The sequence below is a fragment of the Camelus dromedarius genome, chromosome 4 (assembly GCF_036321535.1).
Source record: "Camelus dromedarius isolate mCamDro1 chromosome 4, mCamDro1.pat, whole genome shotgun sequence".
Taxonomy (NCBI): domain Eukaryota; kingdom Metazoa; phylum Chordata; class Mammalia; order Artiodactyla; family Camelidae; genus Camelus; species Camelus dromedarius.
The window spans coordinates 34670617-34692290 of record NC_087439.1 but is presented as its reverse complement, the minus strand read 5'-3'; the positions used below and the strand labels follow the sequence as shown (position 1 = coordinate 34692290).

Sequence of the window (21674 nt, the reverse complement as noted above, 5' to 3'; positions counted from 1 at the left end):
TACAAATAAATCTGGCAGTCACATAAAATTACATCTGTCTATGCAGGGATTCACTTTTGAGATAAAATTACAAAAATGCAAGCTAAAATAATTAATGTGCAAGTGCAATTAAAAATAGAGTTTGTGAAAATATTTTCAAACTTTTTTTTAAACTTCAGCAGTAATCAAAGTTATTTCTCTGGCTGCAAGTAACATCAAAATGCCAGCAAATGGACCATTTTAATCAGTTTTATTGATTCATGCTTTCAGTTCTTATTCAGTTAAAAACAAGGCACATTAAATACATCCTCTTATTGCTCTATAAATGCATGCAGCTCATTCTGTATATCAAAAGTAATAAATAATGGCGATAAAACACCAAGACAGTTATAAAAATGACAACCCAGCCTCAAACACAGTATTTAACAGTCCAATCCAGAACAATAACCCAACACAATACATAAAAATGCCACATATGAAAACATGCAGTGTGTACTGCCACTCTGGTAGTGGGATTATACTTGATGCTTTAAAAACACAGCAGGGCTTTTTTACTCTCTAAAAAGACATAATGCAAAACAGTGCAAGTTATTAGCGTCATAGATTCAATATTATTACATTCATATGCCAAAAATCTTTACAAATACATTTAAAAAAGGAAATAAGATCAATGATCATCCTTACAGTATGTTTAGTAAAAGAATGAAATTTTTGTTGTTGTACAAAAGAGTAAGCTACATATTTTGAAAAAGACAAAACAAAGCTAGAAACTAAAGCAGAATAGGGAGCATGCATTTAGTAGTATAAATCCTAAAGTTACACTCAGTATGAATTGATTGGAAGCAAGAATATTGCAAACAGCATGATGGATATGAGGCAGACAACCTTGGCTTAACAAATAATCCAGCATTATCACTATTGTTCTGAGTGCAGTAAGGACAGTTTAAAGGAGCATCCAGCTCTCCACCACAGGGGTTCCTTCACCTGAATCCCCTTAAAGGCTCTTTAAATAAAAATCACCTGACGATAAAAAAAAAAAACAATCTCTGCACACCCAACACCCATCCCAACATAATCAGCTAATACCATGTTTCTCCAAAAAGACAAAAAATTCTTTTGCGCTTGGAATAGATTTTGAAGGCGTTTACACCCCCCCACCCCCATTTTCTTCTATCCTTTTCTGAAATCAGGTAAAGAAGCTGTACAGGTTTAATTAAGAACTTACACAAAAATGCGGGGGTGCTTTATTCACAGTAAAGACTTGGAACCAGCTCATTTCCAAGACGAATCTCTGGGATTGGTGAAGAAGCGTATGTTTTAGAATTAGCAGATTTTAAGCCAAAGCAGATATGCTCAAAAGAAGAAAAGTGCGCTTTTTTTTTTTTTTTTTTTTTTTTTTTTTGTCCTTAAAGGAACTTCACTCATAGCAAGGCGTGCATAAACAAGGCCTCTTTACAAATACAGCTCTGCCCAGGTCAGTCAGGTTACAAGCCCGGTCCCTACTGTAATGGATTCAGGGAGGATACAAGCCCACCGTTATCTTGATTTAACTAGAAAAGGAGAGAAAGAAAGAGAGAGCATAAATGTACAATACTGCGGTACATCATCTCTGATGTTGTAAAGGACAGTTCTTCTATCTATGAAGTGTCACTGGGTTCTAAACAGTGAAATTTATTGTCTTCATAGAAAAACACTAAATTACAAAGCCACGTGATTCCATTATTTAAAAAAAAAAAGCCACTGTAAAAATCACATCTTGAAAGAAAAAAGTTCACAGTGATACCTGGGAGCGTCACTTCTCTGTCTTAGGTTTTCCTTTAGGAAGTGGCAAGTCTAAACTTCATTTTAAAAACAAAATGAGTTAATGTGCTACCTTAACTGTCTGTTTCAGAGGTGAGGATGGGGGCTTAGATGAATGAAGCTCCAGTGTGTACATTATGACATACAGGCTCGTACCCCACTTGAATGAGGCATAAAGATATTCTACAATGTTGACATATATAGAAATAACAGCACAACAGTGTTTTATGTACCAGTTTAAAAAAAATTATGATCTCAAGCCTGCACAATGAAAACCTAATGTTAAATAAAGGGTTACATTTCCTATTTCATACAAAACATGATCTTAAAAATAAAAAAAAAAAAGTAGGTCGTTAACTTCACAAGAGGAAACACAACGAATAAACATTCAGATGACTGGCTAAAATGCCACCAAAGTATTGCAAAAGCATACCAAATTGGCCCTTTAAATTCAATATATTATACATTGCAGATTGGTTTTTCTTTTTGTTTTGTGTCTCTGTGTGTATGTGTGTGTGTGATGCGGGATGTGTGTGAGTGTGTATTGAGTATGGTTTTCTTTTTTTTTTTCCTTTTTGGTTGATTGAGAACTTTTCCATCGAGTACAGAGGAGAAAAGGCTTTAAGCAATTAAAATTACCTTGAACATTGCAATTTTGTGCCTTTTTACAAATAATTAGAACTAAAGTTAACAAAAGGCTATTTCTATCCTCTTTTAATGTTTACAAACACCCCCCTAAAATGTGATAACCTAAGTCAAAGAGACTATATCTGACAATATCACATGCTCCAAGATTTAGGATTTGGGGACTGAAAATTGTGCTATAACATATGGACATATAAACACAAGTTTTTAATCCTTAAATTTATTAGTACTGTGAAGATTTGAGAAATTCAGTCTCATCCCACTACATCCAACCTGCCACTTCAGTGCTGGTTTTAAAGTAAGAAAAGCCAGGATCTTCCTGGCAACTGTAATAGTCAAAGAAAAACCAGCAGTGACTGGGGGAAAAACTGAATTGCTGAGATGAAACTATCACTGTAACTCCCAGAAATGTCAATGCTATCCTTAACTTATACCTGTGATTCTGGAAGCTTTCAGAGTTTCTCTTTGAGACTAGCTCTTATCACCAGATCTAAATTTTTCTTCCCTCTCCAGTGTTGCCAGTCATGTTCTAGATGTAAAGTTGCACAATACTGTTTGGATGAGGAAGGCAGACAAGCTGGAGGAAGAAGGAGCTGAGGGGTCTCCAGAAACACTATTGTGTTAATAGGTCACACCCCACTCAATTTCTTTTAAGAACAAATACTATCAAACAAGCTGAGTACACGTGCTGCCGAAGCAAACACTCAAACAAGCTTAATATCCAGAGCTTTGTGCGTGTCGCAAAATGTTTCCAGCTTCTTTTTTCAATTTCTGCCAAGATATTCTGCCTCTAAAACTGACTTTGAATAAATGAGTAAACAAACAAAAAAGGAGCATGTCCAGTCTAACAGGTCACAAAATGAATGCAAAACATTAAACCAGTGTGCATTGAAAATGAGAAAAAAAAAATAAAATACACTTTTAAGAAGCTAGATTGAATGGCAAATACAAATAAAGGGTATACATCGACGTCCTAAAGCTTTGGAATGTTCCCCAGTGTTAAAAAAGGCAGCTATCCATATCCACTATTCGGAGTGGTGTAAGTCATCTGTGGTTTGTTACATGATGATTTGTTGTTCCTGTGTTTGTTGGCCGTGGATTTACTGCTCAGACTCACAGTCCTCCACAACTTCGGTCCACGGGGATGGGAACTCTTCTGTCGAGATTCTCTTCTGCAGTTTTCATTAGTATAGCAAGCCGGCTTCCAGACACCCTTCCTTTTTGAATAGCACTCATCAGCTTAAAGAGAAAATAGGCAACAGATTCGGAAGGCAGCCAGCATACTCCCTTCCTCACACCCACAGTGAAAACTGAAAACCGGAGCAGGTACTACAGCTCACGTAAGAAGAGTACAATTTTCAAACATTTCAAAAAGGGGGAAAGAGGCAGCTATTTCACCACTGCTGCAAAAAAATACAGCTGTTTTGCAAATCAGCCTGCCTTCAAATGCAAATTAATGCATCACTTCTTGCCCCTTAATGTGCTCAGAGCATTTTTTTTTTTGAGCAACTCAAATATTGAATCTTTAATTCCATTTAAAAATCTTAAAAAGGAATCTCAGGGATTGAACAAAGACAAACTGTGACCTGTATTTAACTACTCTTTTTTAGTGTTACTGTACTTGACAACTTCAAGTCCCCCAAATCCAAATTCCTTACAGACTTTTTAAAGTAATTTACATTTAAGTCCTTGAAAATGGACCCAGAGATCTACCTTAAGAATAAAAAGCACTCCACAGCCCAGATTTTAGCTAATTCATTTTTATCCAATGGATAAAATCAGAATTAGTCTTGAAATTACATGCAGTCAGCAGGCAAAGGCCTTTAATCTGGAAGGCACTGTGCAATTATGAGCATGGGGATGCTTTTTTTTTTTTCCTCTTTAAGTTGATGTGGTTTTAACTATTTGCTTTTCTTGATCTCACTTCCCCAATCTTTTTTTATCTATTTATTTTTAAAAGAACTGATTTAGCCAAGCATTAGGGAAAATATATATTATATATATATATATATTTATATATATATATATATATATTCTCAAAATACTTTTAGGGTTATAGTTTTTAGCCTACAGAGATACATTTCTTAAAAATGACTCCAAATAAGAGTCTGAGACATCTGTTAAGGGGCTGGATCAGAATTTCATGACCTTATTAAAAGCTGTTTCACAAGCTATTGCTTATTAGAGATGGACTCCTACACGCAGAAGTATCATTAAAGCCCAAACCTAAAAATAAAGTCATGCAACCATGCAGTATCTATAGCGATCCTTTCGTGAGGGTTATTAAAAATATATCTACATTCAAAAAGGTGTTTAATGGGATAACCATAGGCTCTTAATCTTCAGAAAAGGAAAGTACTTTATTAAAAACAAAACAAAACCCTGAAAACATACTTTGCATCCGATGAATGAAGAATGCTGACATCTAAAGACAGAACAATTTATTGTTTATTGTTTTGTCTCTGACTCAATGAAGACCTTCAAAGTTTATCAGCATGAACAAGACTGAGAGAGCCAGAGTTTTTTTCTTTATCCATAAACATTATATGGTGTACCAACCTTTACAAACTCAGAGTTTCCTTTAACCATTACATATATCTTGAAAACATATTACAAGAAAAACATAATATTTGGGTGTGAATGTATTTCATAAGAAATATGGTCAGCATTTTTTAAGTTGAAAATTGCACTGTGTATTTGTACTTAGTAGAAGCATGAATAGTCTCTTTCATTTAGAATTGGACAAGAAATACTCAATTATTAAAAAAAAACTCTAGAAGAAAACCCACAGATGGTTTAAATTATTTTCTACATGTTTAACTCTATTGCACTCAAGAAAATTACTTAAAATCTGACCTACATATCATATCTATAAAATTAGACTCATTGTTTCTAAAACCTTGGGTCTTTGAACCATAAATGCTGCTGTTTATTTACAATGTATGAAATGAAGCATCAACTATTTCCTTGAAGAAAAGTTTTCTGCAATCTGGAAACAAATGGTAAGATTTTTCTCAAGAAAAAACTCGACCAAAAATGTATTAAATGGTTTCTAATTCCCAAGCATACATTCTAAACTCAATTTCAGATGTGCACTTAGTTAAACAGTAAGTAAGCTAAAGCACTAAACATTCTTTTTTGTAATGCTGGACACAACCTGTGAAAATTTTCTACATTTAGATTCAACAATGCTCTGATCTGCAGCTCATCTCCAGAGAGACAATTACCATTTCCTTTGCCTTGATCTTGTTTGTTTAACTTGACACAGTGAAGAAAGGGCTGACATTGACCAAAATCCCCAGCATTAATTTATTTCATGTTCAGCATTCATCATTGCCATGGTGAAAGCAAGACCCAGCATTCATTTGAAATACCTGCCCAAGAAGCACTACAGAAAAAACCTGGCTGCTGGGAAACCAATGCATTCTTCATAAGATCAGAGTCCTGCGGACAGCTACAAATAATGGATGGGTTTGTTGAATTTCTTTCTTTTAAGGAATGATGTGTAGCATCCAGTTTGAAGTTAAAGGAACAAAATTTACTTCCTTCATTGTTATGATTAAACAACTGAGCCTTGAGTAAGTGGAAAATTGCAAAAGAAATGCTTGAATTATGTGGTCTTGACCTTAGAATACAGGTTTCCTTTCTTTAGCTTTTCAGGTTCTTTAAAATATAAGAATATAACCATTGCATTTCAGGTTCTCAAATGAATACAATTCTGATTTCTTTAAACTTCCTCGATTTAAAATATACTTTCCACAATAGACGTAAAGAAGGGTCTGTTAGTGGAATCCCATGGCATACATCTTTATAAAGCACGCTTCTGATTCAGCCGTTTAAGCCATGAGTAACTTAGATTTAATCTAAATTGTCCAACACAACATAATGTGCCTTAGAAAAAGAATAGGCACCTTATCCTTGAGGGCAGACATAACAACCTTTGCTGGATTCAAGCTCTCTTCTTTTTCAGAATGAAGTGACAACTATGTGGACTTAAAAATCCATTCCTCAACATCCAGCAACAAGCAAAAGATAAAAAAAATAAGTACACTTGTTTCCCTTCACCACAACTCACCTGCAAAAATTCATTGAGTTCAACCTGGCCATTTTTGTTCAAATCTACTTCATTCAGAATTTCATGTAGTGTATTTTCATCCATTTGGACACCGATACTCTAAATAAAAGGAAAGCACAAAGTGATGAAGTTTCATGAAAAATTATGCACATCCTTTTATTAATGTTACCAGCCTTTCAAAAATTCAAAGAAAAATATTACTTATAGAAAGCACTAGATGAGAAAAAATTACCTAATATAATCTTTACATTCCTCTGCTATCAAAGGCATTGAATGGAAAAAAGAAAGTATTACCTCTAATACACGCTGAACGTCAACAATGGTGATAAAGCCCTTCTGGTCTGCATCAAACTTATGAAATCTCTTCTTGTACCTGGAACACAATGTGGAATAATGGGAAAATATACTTAGGTAGGTGAAGACAGAAAAAAAAAAAGAAAGAAAGAGAGATACAGAAACTTATTAGAAGTACCTGTCAATGTCTGAAGGCAGTAGGCTAATCTCAGAGCGATCTGTTAACTGTTCTGATCGAGATTTATAGCCCATTTCATAGTAGAGAAACTTCCTGGCTGTTTCAAGTTCTTCCTAAAACACAGACACACACAAAGTTCAAGATTTATGGAAAGAATTATTGATTTTTTCTCTCTTTTTTTTTCTCCCATTTGGTTTTCTAAAAAGAAGCTCATCCTCATTTTTCTGGCCAGCACAACTTTTTATTTCCTCCAGTTTTATGGATATAATTTAAATTCAACAAAATCCACCTAGTTTGATGTAGACTCCATCATGATCAAGATATACAACATTTCTATCCCCCTAAAAAGCCTCCTCATTCCCATTGCAGTTGATTCCTCCCCCTGACCTCTGGCCCTGGCAACCACTGATCTGCTTTTTGTCACCAGAGTTTCACCTTTTCTAGAATTTCATATGAAAGGGTTCATATAGTACGTAGATTTCTGTGTTTGACTACTTGCATATAGCATAATAATTCTGAGATTCATTTGTGTTGTTGCATGTTTTAATAGTTTGTTTCTTCTTACTGCTGAATATTCTTCCACAGTATTGACTAGCAAAATCTACAGGACCACATCTCTGTGGTTTGGTGACAAAAAAAAGCAATGAAAAGTGAAGAAGATATCTGGGACTTGAACAACTACAATAATGTGGCAAGAAGTACCGAGACAGACATCACGGGATTAACTAATAGTAAAATTTTGTCACTGGGATACTGAGAGTTGGGTGGAAATTACAGAGTCATGAGAAGAAACAAGTTATTCTAATGAACAGTTAACTCTTCATGTTTTCAATGTCCCCAGCCCCAACTGATATTGCCTATTGCTCAGAATATTGTCTTTCTTAGATTTCATCACACCAGTCTCCCAACTAAGAACTTCCAAAATGACACCATTGCACTGTGCATTCTTCACAAATATCTCTTTCCTCTCATATATACACATATTATGTATACACACTTCTCTTCCTGTAAGTATACCTCTCAACGCCATTGATGTGAGTCTGAACATGTGATTTACCTCAGCCAATGGCACATGAATGGATATGATATACGCCGCTTTTAAGTAAAAGCTTTAAATACAACTGCACAGCTTTGCTTAGCCTCTCTTGCTCCTGTGTCATGAGAAGGGCATAAATCAGAGAGATCTGAAGCCAATATGAAAATAGGAAGAAGAGTCACCGCAGCTAACATGCAGCCTTCATGTAATATGAGTGAGAAGTAAGTGCTTGCTACAGCAAACCAATGAGATTATGAAGTTGTTATATAGCATAACCTAGAAAATGCTTACTAACACAAGTCTTAAATCCTCCAGACTTCCCATCAAAGGATCTTACTACGTCAATTTGTGGACCCAAATTCTGGTCTGCAGAATAGTGCCAGTGCAAAGTGAAACAAAGACAATAAAACAATGGCACATACACCTACATGAAATGTGACAAGTCCCTTCACTCTTTTCTTGGGGAAGATAAATTTTTTTCTGAGATTATTCCCTTTCTACTTTCCTTTCTCTTAGGAGAAATATATATATTTTAAAATATAAATCTATAAGGAAGATATATATAGTATATATATATATTAGCTGAGAGAGTTTTTAGCATTTCTAACTTTTCATTTTGCTGTGTAAGAACATTAAGAATGTTATTGCATTAAATGTTATATATTTTCATTATATATTAAATATAATGTTTAATTTTTACATGTTATATATTCTCTCTATATACAGATACACATACACATGATATATAAGGTGTACATAAAACTTACTTTGAAGCCACCAAGGACGTTCCCTCACCAGCAGATTACTCTCTTCACACAAGAAAATCCACTAGTTATAAATAAGATTATTCCTCTGTTGCATGAATTTTCCCCAGCTATTTTCTACAAAACTGGTTCAAGATTCACCTCCTTGGAAGTGGCATCTCCAATGCCCCCCTCCAAGAACAAGCCCTTCCTCAAGTTGTGTCCCTTAATCGCCTGTATAATGGGTCCATATTCCATACCAAGCAAGGAACCATGGAATTTCAAAGCTGGAAGGACTTCTTCCTTTGAAGTAACCCAATGTGCCTCCCTAATCCCACATTTCATTTACAACATTCCAAAAACAGAAGCATGAGGACTCCATCTAAAGAAGAACTCTAGCAATAGGTAACTCCACTGACAGCAGCACATAAAGGGAAGACTCTAATTGAGAAAAACATTTATGCTGAGATTACAACAATCTGCAATTCTTCCAATCTGTTGGGGATTAACACAACTTTCCTACAGTAATGTTTTTTTTAAGTCTAAGTTTTGTTGTTGTTTCTGTTGTTTTTTTCCTGTATCACAGCACAACAAATATTTAAGGACAGAGGAATTTCCTCCTTAAGAATTTTCTTTAAGTCTAGAACTACTCTCCTGTATAAGTGATTTTAAATCCCTTCACCATGATGGATAATTTCCCCTAAACCACAGCTAGTCTGTCATATAATAAAATTCTCAGAACACAACACAATACTCCCACAGAGATCTGGCAAGTACCTAGAAAGAAGTAATTTCATCAATCTAGAGATATGATTTCTATTAAGACATCTTAAGATTTTAGTTGCATTTAGGGGCAGCCATGATCCACTGTTAGCTGCAATGCATTCACAGTTAACAAAAACCATATTTCTTTTTTGCATGTGCTACTGTTAAACTCTTGTCAAATCTATCATGAATGGATAGAGTTGTTTTGGTACCTAACGCAAAGTTTGCCACTTATCTCTATTAAGTTATACCTAATGAAATTTCACCCATTGCTTCAATTTGTCACCAAACATTCACTCTCTCTCCAGTTTCTTATTGATACACCAAAGATGCTTGCCATCAACATCATAATCTAGGCAGTGGAACCACGGTAGACTAGATCAAGACCAAGGACAGAGTATTCAGGACATGCTATCAGAGACCTTTTCTGCGGATAGTGATTTTTGACCAATTACAAATTCACCAAGTTTAAAAAGATATCACATGGGTCTTCATGAAATGCTTTATGGAATCCAAATACATTATGTCTGTAACATTTCCATGATCTAACAATCTTGTAGCTCTTTCTGAAAAGAAAATATGTCTGAAATGAATTTTTCTAAATGATTCATTACTAGCTTCCAGTAATCACTACCTACTAAATGCTGATGAAACAAACTTACAATGCCATAATTTAGAAAACTGCCCATGATCAATGCCAAGACCACTGGTTTATAGGTTACAAACTATATCCCCCCCCCCCCCCACCGGCCCTTTCTCTTTTTGGAACTTGGTACTACATTTACCCACTTTCTGTCTTCTGGTTCTGTTCCTATTTGCCATAATATTTAAAGCTCAACAGTAGTTAAATAAATCCCATCTGCAAATTCTCTAAGTACCCTGAGGTATAATTTTTCTGGGTTGGCATACAAACTCATTTAGAGCAGCTTCCTATTTGAATGTCTATTTCCTCTTACCAATATTTATTTTGCTCTTCTCGAAATGAAAATCATTCTCCTTGACAAAAAGGAAAAAAAAGAAAAACAAATTGGTATTAAACTCTGAGTTGAAAGGTTCTCTCCCTTCTCCGACAGTCAAGGACATGGTGCCAGGCACCTGAAGCAGCGATCTTGGCTGGGCCTTATTTGCATCCTTCTCAATTTTTGGAAGTTATTTTTGGTGTTTTTAGAATTTTTGCCAACATTCAGCCAGTTCCTGACACTATTTATATGCATGCTTATTAGTCCTGGGTACCCTTTCATTGTTGAGGACCTGTCTTCCATCTGTTTGACATTTGCTGTTTATCAGCTTGCTCTGTCCATAGTCTCTTCATTTCTGCACTTGCTTCCCTTTTATTCTTCTCACTGGAATCAATTTTGGAATACTTTATTTTTGTGAGACTCTCTCAATCTACCTAAGTGGTCTTCTCTAAAAGTCTCTCAGTGAAATGCATGTTTGTCTGAAGGTTATAAAATCTTCTTTAAGAAATAATATGGCAGCATTTCCCAAAATACATCCTAAAGCAATACTAGTTTCCCTTCCTACCAGCCCTTCCCATAAGTGAGAGATGGGTCTATCTCCAAATAAATTCCCTTCTGGAAACTGACAACATGTATAAGCATATTAAAGGCACGAGATTATCTGCACTAAAGAAAATGGCTTCATTTGTTTACCTCAGAATTTCCCAAACTCTTTTGACCATGCAGTCATCCTTTCACTGATATTAATTTATACCCTGTAAAAACACAATTTGGCAATGTCACATCCTCTAAATGACTTCACCAACTCCTCTAACAATCCCAGCTCCCCTGCACAACGCCTTTCACCCTAGTCAGTTCTTCCAAGTTGGCTGGATTTGATCTTGAGTAACAGTTCTCTAAATTTTGGAAAATATACACACATTTCTGAGGTATATATGTGTTGTAATCACTTGATTAAATTTGAAGATTCTTGAAACTATGAGCTGTTTATTATTCCCATAAAATATTTGGTAAAATGCTTAGTACATGAGTCACTCATTAAGTAATGACTGGTAAAAACAACCACAATTTATCTACAGAGAGTTATTTATCACCTTGCTCCTCTTTCACTTTTGCAAGTTAAGTAATCCCAATGCTTTTAACCTTTTCTCAGAAGTCCAGCTTTCTAACCTTTAATTCTTTTTTTCCCTCTCCTTTGTTCTCCCTAGACTGTCCACAGTTCTCATTAATACGCCTCTGTCTCAGATACTGAGTAATAACTTTAGGTCTTTTATTTCTGTTACTCTGTTTGTTAAGGGGGATGGGAGGATATTTCTGAGTACATGAATCTGCTCATAAAATCTAAATTGAAGTTAAATCTAGTTTCTTCGGCAGGGCGAACACAATCACTTTACAGAATTTTCTTCCTCCTTCCTACAGCCTGAATTCCTGGCACAAAGTACCTTCCTGCATATTCAAATCATTCCAACCATAATTTTTACAGGAACACATTATCCCCAATCCTTCTATATGGTAAAAATGATTGGCAGTAGCACAGGAGTAAGTCCCATTCTTACGTTGCCTCTGTACTTAGCTTTCATTGGTCAAACCAAAACTCAAAACTGGAAGAGCTATAAGCCTGTCCTGTCCATGCAGAGGCAACAGGGCAAGGTGGGAAAAGGGTGCGCTCTGGGGTCAGAGTACCTGGCCTCCATCCCAGCTCCACAATCTGCTAGTTGAGTGAACTCTGACCGGAACTTACTCCCTGAGCTGGTTTCCTCAGCTATAAAATGGGGATAAAGATTATGCCTGGCAGAGTTGTGGTCAGGATTAAGGAGCTCTTTTCAAACAGTGGTTCCACCATCAGGACCCTACATTCATGGCATTAAAATTACTGGAAGAGAATATTTTAAATGTAGGACCGTGGTTTCACCCCTGAAGATTCTGCCTCTGATAGTCTAAATTCAAGCCTTGAAATCTGCCCTTTTCCCTACATCTCTCAGGTGACTGATTAGTAATCATCTTCGGGAATCTCCACCAGGATGAGAAAGCTGGAGGGACGGGACCTACGCCCAGTCCTTCCTTTCACCTTCAGCATATGACATATATGCTCCATAATGTTCATTCACTCATTCAATAGACATGATTTAGAGCCTTCTATATGCCAGGCATATCTGAAACAAAGCAGATCACGTCTCCACCTTTGGGGAGTTTATTTTCTGGAGAAAAGGCTGACAATAAATAAACAACTAAATACATGGTACGTCAAATGGGAACTGGTGCTACAGAGAAAAATAAAGGAAGGGGTAGAAAATGCCATTCAGAGTGGGTTGGGGAGGTGGTGGTACTTGACCGTTCAGCCTGGTTAGGGGAGACCTCCCTGGGGTAGAGAACAGCAGGCAGTGAGGAGGCAGACTATGAGGACATCCAGAGAAGAACATTCCAGGCAGAGAGATCAAAGAAAAACAACTCGACCTGTGGGTTGGAGAGAGGGAATAAGGGGGAAGAAAAACTAGGGGAGTGGGAAAGGTGGTGGCCAGATCACAGAGGGCCTCGTTCACCACGGTAATGACTTGGCTCTACTCTGAGTAAAAGAGATGGGATGTTAGCAAAGGAATACCTGTCAGTCCTCGTCTTACTAAGCCTGCCAGTAACACTTGACTCAGTGGATTACTCCCCTCTTCTTGAAATCTTTTCTCCCTTTCTTTCCAGGTCACAACTCTCCCTTGAGTCCGGTCACACCTTCTCCATCCTCACTAGCCATTACTTTCTCTTTCTCCTGGTTCTTCCTTCCCTCTCCAACTTCCAAACTCTGGAGTGCCCGAGAGCTCACCCTTGGGATCACCTTTTATCATCTAACTACATGAACTGCCTGTTCCAGTGGGATGGCTTAAATACCAACTCAAATTTGTATCTCCGGTTCAGACTTCCCCTCTGAATTTCAGACTAACATATCCAATGACCTTCCTTAACTTTAAAGGAATTATTGAAATTGTTAAAGCAGGGACATTGTCTGAGGGGAGAGAAGCTATTACAATAATCTGTGTAAGAGATGCTGGTAGCCTGAATCAGGGTGACAGCAGTTGAGTGTGTTAAGAAAGGGTTGAGTCATTTGAAGATAATATGATAAGGTTTGCTGATGGAGTTAGATCAATTTGCATAAACTAAGACTGAGGCCCAAGCAACCAAAGAGTGGAATAGATGTTTATAACATGGAGAGGTCAGTAATGTAGCAGTCTGAGGGAGGCAGGAGGAGATCCAAGAGAGATGGTGCTGTGGACTGAAGTGTACACCCCCACCACCAACCTCCAAAGTGATGGCATTTGGAGATGGGGCTCTGGGGAGGTAACTAGCTTCAAAGAAACCTTCTTAGGATTAGCACCTTGAGTAGAAGAGAGCAGAGCTCTCTCTCTCTCTCTCTCTCTCTCTCTCTCTCTCTCTGCCCACTCTCTAAAAGGCAGCTCTCTGAAGCCCGGTGGAAGGCTCTTACCAGGACCTAACCACGCTGGCCCCCGATCTCAGATTTCTAGCCTCCAGAATCGTGAGAAGTAAATGTCCGTTGCTTAAGCCACAGTCAGCGGCACTCTGTTACAGCGGCCTGAGGACACTAAGTAGGTGTTGTTCAAGAAGGAGGGAGGGATCAACTGTCAAGGCCACTAACTGGCTGAGTAAAAGGAGGACTGAGAGTTGACAAGTACACTGAGCGACATGGGGGTTACTGGGGAGCACGACCAAAGCCACACAGCAAAGTGGCAAAAGAGCCTAAACGGAGTGGGTTCAAGAGAGATCGGGGGGAACGAACCAAACCAATGAGTACAGCAAGTATTTTCTGAATAAATATGTGAACATGTCTCTGCACACCACAATACTTTGGTTTAATTAAAAAATCATGACCATCTTCTGTTTATTACAAGCAGCCCAGGGCTGTATGTGTGGGTGTCTGAGCATCGTCACTGGCTTTCATTATTAATTTGGATATAAATATAAAATTTCAAATGACACAAATCAATAAGTATTTGGTGGTCAGGCCCTAAAACCACTATTTCCTACCAAAGGCAAACTTGCAGGAGTGTGAATTTCACTGTAGAATAGTCTAAGAATGTTTTCAATGAAAACCAGAAAACATTCTACCCATAATCATTATTATCTTACTTTTTCAGGAATTATGACCACAAATTTGAGAGCATTTTTCTATAAGGGATTTTCCAAGAACAACCTCCACTCCCTAAAAAAAGAGTATTTGGTCACAAGAATATTTGTTACAGGAATTTGTTACAACAAGTTATTTGTTACAAAAATATCTCCCCAGTTTCCTAAGGCCTATTGATATTAAACACACACACAGAAATTAGCAGGAAATCTAAGGTCATCGTCAAAGGGGAGGGTATAGCTCGGCGGCAGAGTGTGTCCTTAGCATGTGCAAGGTCCTGGGTTCAATCCCCAGTACCTTCATTAAAATAAGTAAATAAATAAATAAACCTAATTACCTCGCCCCCAAAACAAACAAACAAAAAACAGAGTCATCATCAAAAACTGTGCTGGCCTCTACTAACAGACTAAGACATTACATGTTTATAAAAGAAACTGTGGTTTTAAAGACTTCTATATAATACTTTTAAATTTTTTCCTTAGTTTTAAAATACCTTTATTGAGGCATAATTAACATACAACAATGCACATACTTACAGGGTACAATTTGATATGCTTTGAGATATATGTATATATCTCCATGAAACCATGACTACCAGATAGTAAACATACAACTTTGCCCCTTTGCAACCCCTTCTCCTGACTCTCCCTGCACATCCCATCCCCAACCACTGATCTGTTTTCTGTAACTAGCAATTGCATTTTCTAGACTTTTGTATAATTGGAATTGTACATTATGCACTCTCTTTTTCATCTGATTTCTTTCACTCAACATAATTATTTTGAGATTCATTCATGTCATAGTATGTAGTGACAGTTCATTCATTTTTATTACTGAGTTAATACCTTTTTTTTAGAATCATCCCAGTGCAGTTCTTTGCCCATCAGTTCAACAATCCTGGGCAGGGCTTCCTCGGCTGCCTGGACATTCAGAAAGGCCAGGCGAGTGCGGCGTGAAATCATGTCTACTGCGGTGCAGGCATACTCCTTAACCCCATATTTCACCTGAGTTTGAATTAAAGTAAAATTATTAACTTAGGCCTTTTTAAAAGGTGGGGGGCAATGAAGTTTCACTTGAAAAAAAAATTTTTGCTTAGGAAGAGTGACATTTTCTTTTACATACTCTGGTTCTCTAGCAGGCATGAGACAGTGACATCATACAAGTTCCCCATCTGCCTGCCAAGAGAGGTTTGAAAATTGGGACACAGTGGACATGAGTTACTGCCTTCTCCCTGAGTAGAACCTGGCACAAACATGTAAACTGCATCACTTCTCATTTACCATCCACAGTAATCACCTCTTTGCTTATACATAGCAAGGACGTTAACTTTCACAGCCAAGCAGGCAAAGAACAAGCTTTAAAAAGTCATGGTCTCACCTCTTTAGGCTGTCCAAAGTTTTCTGTCTCAGGGTAATCAGATGACAGAATTCTTGCATTCAAACAACAAGCAAATGCTTACTAGACACCCATGTTTTAAGGTGCAGTCAGTTATAAAGAAATATAAAGCATGGTCTCTGGTTTCATAACGTGTGAAACTCTGATGAGAAGCAAAGCTTAAATCTGGGAGAGGTCACGTGTCAAATCAAGGTGCATCATCAAGCAGCACGTGGGTGGTGCCAACTTGAGGAGCTACAAGTTCTCAAAGGGGGCAGACAGCTGTGAACCAGTAAGACTTGGGATAGATCCGTGGAGGGGAAAGAAAGCCCTATTTTCTATTGGTATTGTTACCACTATCAATATCACTTCAGAGCTGAAGTTAAAATCTTGTAAATGAGAGGATCGGTGTGGAGCAGACATTTTACTCCCGGTTTTAGCTGATGTATGTGCATTAAAACTTAGCTCTATATAATTTCTAAAGAGGATGAAAAATGAGCAGATGAATAGTACCCCATGGCGGACAGGAAATTCCCGCATGGCCATTCACGTACCTCTGCTTCAATGTATGGAAATTCCGACACTAGACGCACTCCAACAATGGGCCACCGTTTTCCTGTCACGCTTGCCATCTTGGCCACCTCAAAAGCCTTGTCACCATAGGTGGCGGCAAGATGCTGCGCCACCTAAGGAGATAAAACTGCATCAGGCAGGTACTTTGAATATCCATAGCTTCTAGGTAGCGAGCAAAAGATGTACATGCTTATCTTGTCAGTCTTTTACAGCCTGTAACTAATCGTTCTAAGAGAGTGTTAGATTTTGATTTCGTGGGAGGAAACCACTAGGGCTCTGAATGCTTATGCCAGCACTAACTCTGCTACATACACATGCATCACTGTATCAGTGACTGATGAAGCTTCAGCCTCATTCTGCTCCAGGTATCACTTCTAAAGAACAGCCTTCCTTATGCTTCAGATAGAAAGAATCTGGGAGGTCCTGTCTGCTAAGAACAAACCAAACAAACCCCAGATTCTAAAACAGAAACCAAAATGTGCATTGCTTTTTAGGCAACTAAAGCAAAATATGCTTTCTTCCCCCGTTAGTTCACTTCCACAGTACACAGGCAGAAACAAACCCAATGATAGGAAATGCTAAATCAGGGAGGCCACGTGTTTCTGACTGTTACCGGCAACAGTGAGATTAGGTTAAGATGATGTCGCAATGCACACCCACCTCACTTTCAAGTCCATAATCCTGGACAAGTCTGATGTAGAGTGTGGGGCTCCAGTCTTTGCCCCCTTGAAGGAAAAGCCCAACAGTTCTACTTGGTCCTGCTTTCAAATCGTGGGTCTTAACGGCAGCATTTATGGTATCTTCTGCCATAGATCTATAGGTGGTCCACTTTCCACCTACAAGTAAGTTGAAAAATAATTCATTAGGTTACCCGTCCTTGCTTTTCTAATTAACTGTTTATCAACTTACTATTAACAAAATTCACCTGTTGTTTATTACAAATGTGGCAAAGCAATGCATAAGATTTTACTCAAAATTATTTTTTAAAAAATCCCTCTTTGTTAGCGTTAAGAGAGATTCTGGTATGATGATGTAACTCAAGGTGCATATCCCATACCTGCTATCGTGATGAGGCCGCTCTCACTGATATCCACTACGTGATTTCGGGAGATGGACTGAGTATCTGCAGACTTGGGATCTGTAACAAGGGGGCGAATACCGCTCCACGCTGCCAGGACGTCCCCTCTTCTCACTGGAAAGGATCAATGCAAGGATTAAGAGCATTACTCCGACACATCTCAACAAAACTAGGAAACACCTAATAAGCAGGAAAGAGTTCAGCAAAGTATATGAATACGTACTTTAGAAAGGAGAAAAAGCTCTTAAATGTAAGAACTAAGTGAGTGGATAAATTACAAGAAAACCTCAAAGAATCATTTTCTTTCAAAGATAATCCAGATGAAAAAGGCAAAGAACTTGAAAATCACTGACATGGGTCCCAAAGAGGAAACAGAAGACACAAATGTTAGCAACCCTCAGCTGAGACAGTCTGGAATAGTTACAAAGAACAACAACAACACAGCAGAAACAAAGACAAACCAAAAGACCTGTGACTTGTTACATTTTCTCCTAGAATATAGCTTGCTATCTCTTATCAGAGAAGACAAAGATACTTATTAAACAAAGGAATCTGTAACAGAATATTTCCTCCCCTCAGCAATGCCAGCCTCTTACTGAGCATTTATAGCAGGCCTGGCCTTGTCAAAGCACTTGAAGTACACATTTCATCTCATTTAATCTTACAGAGACCCGTAGCATTGGTTATTATTCTTCTCATGATACAGACAAGAAAAAAGATTGGAGGAGTGTCATCAGCTCATCCAAAGCAACTTTATAAATGGTATAGTAGCATCAGAACCCAGTTCTTTCTGACTTCAAAGTCCATCTTCTCACCCACTAAATTGTCCATCAACAATTGACAATTTCTATATTTTTTTTTCTTTTCTTACCCCATTACCTTTACAACTGCCACCAAAACAGGTATACTGGCTCTTCCCAGTATAGGTACACAGTACTTTTGTTGTAGCAAATGGAAGTTCTTTGAATATTCAGGATACTATGAAATTTCCTTTACTATCTCTGCCAAAATCCAATTACCAGTCTATACCAAGAATTGATGTTTACAGTAGAATTAGACAGCTGTTGCATAGCACTTCTTGCTGACCTAAAAATGGCTAAGGCGTGTAGCCTAGCTGTGATTCTGGTGTACCATCAGGGACAAGGGAGAACTCAAAGGCAGAACTTCCAAGATCTACTCTTCTTTATCCAGATCAGCTTCAGGGATGGCTTAGCTCTTTTCCTGTCCACTCTCCACATCAAGGAGCTGACCATGTGCACCAGTCTAACAACTATCTAATAATACAGATAATGGGGAAGTGAATGCTTACCTGGTTCTGCTGAACTTACTTTGGTAAACCAGCTAGTCCATCCTTGGACAACAGAGAAATACAATTTTGCTTCAACCATGACTTGGGGTCATGTGTAACCTTCTCCATGTTACTCAAAGCCATTACCCATATTAATAAAAAACTGACTGTACATAGTCTTGAAAACATCAAGACAACGAGAAAACTGCATCTTTACATGAAAAAGAATGAAGTTAGACCCTTACCTTACACCATATACAAAAATTAACTCAAAATGGATCAAAGACTTATATGTAAGAGCTAAAACTATAAAACATTTAGAAGAAAATATAGGGGGAACACTTCAAGACATTTGATTTGGTAATGATTTCCTGCATATGACATCAAAGGCACAGGTTACAAAATCAAAAATAGATACAATGGACTTAGTTAAGATTTAAAACTTTTGCACATTAAAGGACATTAACAACAGAATGAAAATGAGAGAAAATATCTGTAAATAATAAATCTGATAATGGGTTAATATCCAGAATATTTAAGAACTCCTAGAACTCAGTAACTAAAAAGACAAGCAACCCAATTGAAAAATTGGCAAAGGATTTGAACAGATATTTCTTTAAAGAAGATATACAAATGGTCAGCAAGTGCATTAAAAGATGTTCAAGTTTACTAATCATTAAAGGAATGCAAAATGAAAATCACAGTGAGATACAGCTTCATACCCATTAATATAGTTTTGACAAAAATTTTTTTAAAAAATGGAAAATAGTAAGTGTTGATATGGATAAGTTGGAATATCCTTGTGCATTGTTGATGGGAAGGTAAAATGATACAGCCACTATGAATACCTGTATGGCAATTCTGCAAAACATTAAACACAGACTTACCATATGATCTAGTAATTACAATTATGGGTATATACCCAAAAGAACTGAAAGCAGGAAACATTTCTACACCCCATGTTCATTTCAGCATTATTCATATAGTCAAAAAGGGGAAGCAACTCAAGTGTCCATCAACAGATGAATGGATAAACAAAATGTGGTATATATACACAATGGAATATTATTCAGCCTTAAAAAGGAAATTCTGACATATGCTCCAACATGGATAAACCTTGAAAATATTATGTTATCATGTGAAGTAAGCCAGTCACAAAAGACAAATATTGTATAATTTCATTTATATGAGGTACCTAAAGCAGTTGCATTCAGAAAGATAAAAAAAGATAGAATGGTGGTTGCCAGAGGGTGGGGGGAATGGGGAGTTAGTGTTCAATGGGTAGAGAGTTGGGGAAGATGAAAAAGTTCTGGAGATGGGTGGAGGTAATGGCTGTACCAAAATGTGAATATACTTAATGCCACAGAACTGTACACTTCAAAATGGTTAAAATGGTAAACTTCTCATTTATGTATATTTAACCTTAATTTTAAAAAACAGGACAAAAGGAAAAACCAGCATAATTCAAGTCTCAGAAGGTTAAGGAAATATTTTACATACATATAATACAGGAATATCAGGGCCTCTATCAGCCCATATCTTCCCTGCGGCTTTAGTTCAAATTAAAATATCTCATTCAAGGAAGCACAGTTTATGAGCAGTGGGCAGTCTGGATTTCAAATCCCACACACCCTTGGGTCATGTGTCCTTGTACAGTGAACCTCCTATGTATTCATAGATAGCAGCCCCTGATATATATATATATGGCAGCCTTTTGTGTAAAGAGTCACAAAGACTCTTTGAAATGGACTGTTGGAATAGTCAGAGAAAAAAAAGCACCTAACCAAGTACATGGAAAAGACCCTACAAACAAGTTATATTGGATGACAGATAATCTCTCCATCTTGATCTCAAATGAAAACCAGATTTCTGGTAAAGATAAATTTAACTAAGAAACTGTGACTTATTTTAACATAGCTCCTTAAGGGCCACACTCTTCACATGACTGTAATCTGAAAGAAGAGGTACTCATACACCTCTGCAGGGGTGTTTAATCAAACCTATATCCAAACACTGAAATAAAGGAAGAATAAACCTCATAAACTGGCGGTCTTCCAGTCTTGTTAACTGGAGACCAGGAGGGAGGGTGTCTCCACGCTGGGATTTCATCCCTAGATCAGCCCCTCTGACGGGTGCAGGTTTAATCCCATTGGCTTCCATGAATGGGGGTTAATTCTTGCTTCACACAATTACACAGAAATCTTGTAAAACCTCAACACAAATCGTGAAATATTTTAATCTTTACAAAAAGCTTAACTAGGAAATTACCACTATTTTCCATTAGAGTTCAAATTGCCCTCTGAGTCAAAAATAAAACTTAGCCAACCACTTAGAACGTCATTGTGGTCACTGCAAAGTCTGCAGAGTGTGTCTCTGAAATTCCTTAGGTAGCCATGCTGATCAGGAATTTGCTTTCAATTCTTACAACCTCCTGACTGATTTTAAAATTATCTAAAGGAAAACCAGACTTTCTAGAGTAAATTTGAAACACATGCAAATAGTCCTTGTAGCAAATGCTTTATCTTTCCTGGGATAACAGGCAGAAAAATACATCTATGAAACTGTATTGTCTGAAACAAAAAGAACTAAAACATTTGAGTTTTTTCATTCATAGGAGGAAATTAAATAAAACATTATGTACACTGATACCACTTTTAATCCCTACTCTTGACACTGATACTCTAAAAAAGAAAACAGTACCAGGAAGAGTTCATAATGTGTCAGGAACCTTAATTTACTTTGCTTGATATCTTAGCAT

At 37.3% G+C, this 21674-nt stretch overlaps 1 protein-coding gene across 7 annotated transcripts in view; it reads right to left on the bottom strand.

Moving 5' to 3' along the window:
• Positions 1 to 213: 213 nt before the first annotated feature.
• Positions 214 to 21674, bottom strand: part of GPD2 (glycerol-3-phosphate dehydrogenase 2) — a 193343-nt gene continuing 171882 nt past the window's right edge. For 6 of the 7 annotated variants that reach the window (XM_064484791.1, XM_031451426.2, XM_031451427.2 and 3 more), the window contains exons 10-17: positions 17608 to 17742; positions 17211 to 17386; positions 16532 to 16663; positions 15449 to 15607; positions 6972 to 7084; positions 6794 to 6872; positions 6500 to 6598; positions 214 to 3663 (exon numbers count right to left, since the gene is read on the bottom strand). In XM_064484791.1, the coding sequence (XP_064340861.1) occupies positions 3538 to 3663; positions 6500 to 6598; positions 6794 to 6872; positions 6972 to 7084; positions 15449 to 15607; positions 16532 to 16663; positions 17211 to 17386; positions 17608 to 17742 (1019 nt within the window). In that variant the 3' untranslated portion in view covers positions 214 to 3537. The remainder of the gene's footprint in view (positions 3664 to 6499; positions 6599 to 6793; positions 6873 to 6971; positions 7085 to 15448; positions 15608 to 16531; positions 16664 to 17210; positions 17387 to 17607; positions 17743 to 21674) is intronic. The other variant, XM_031451428.2, reaches the window with a different exon arrangement.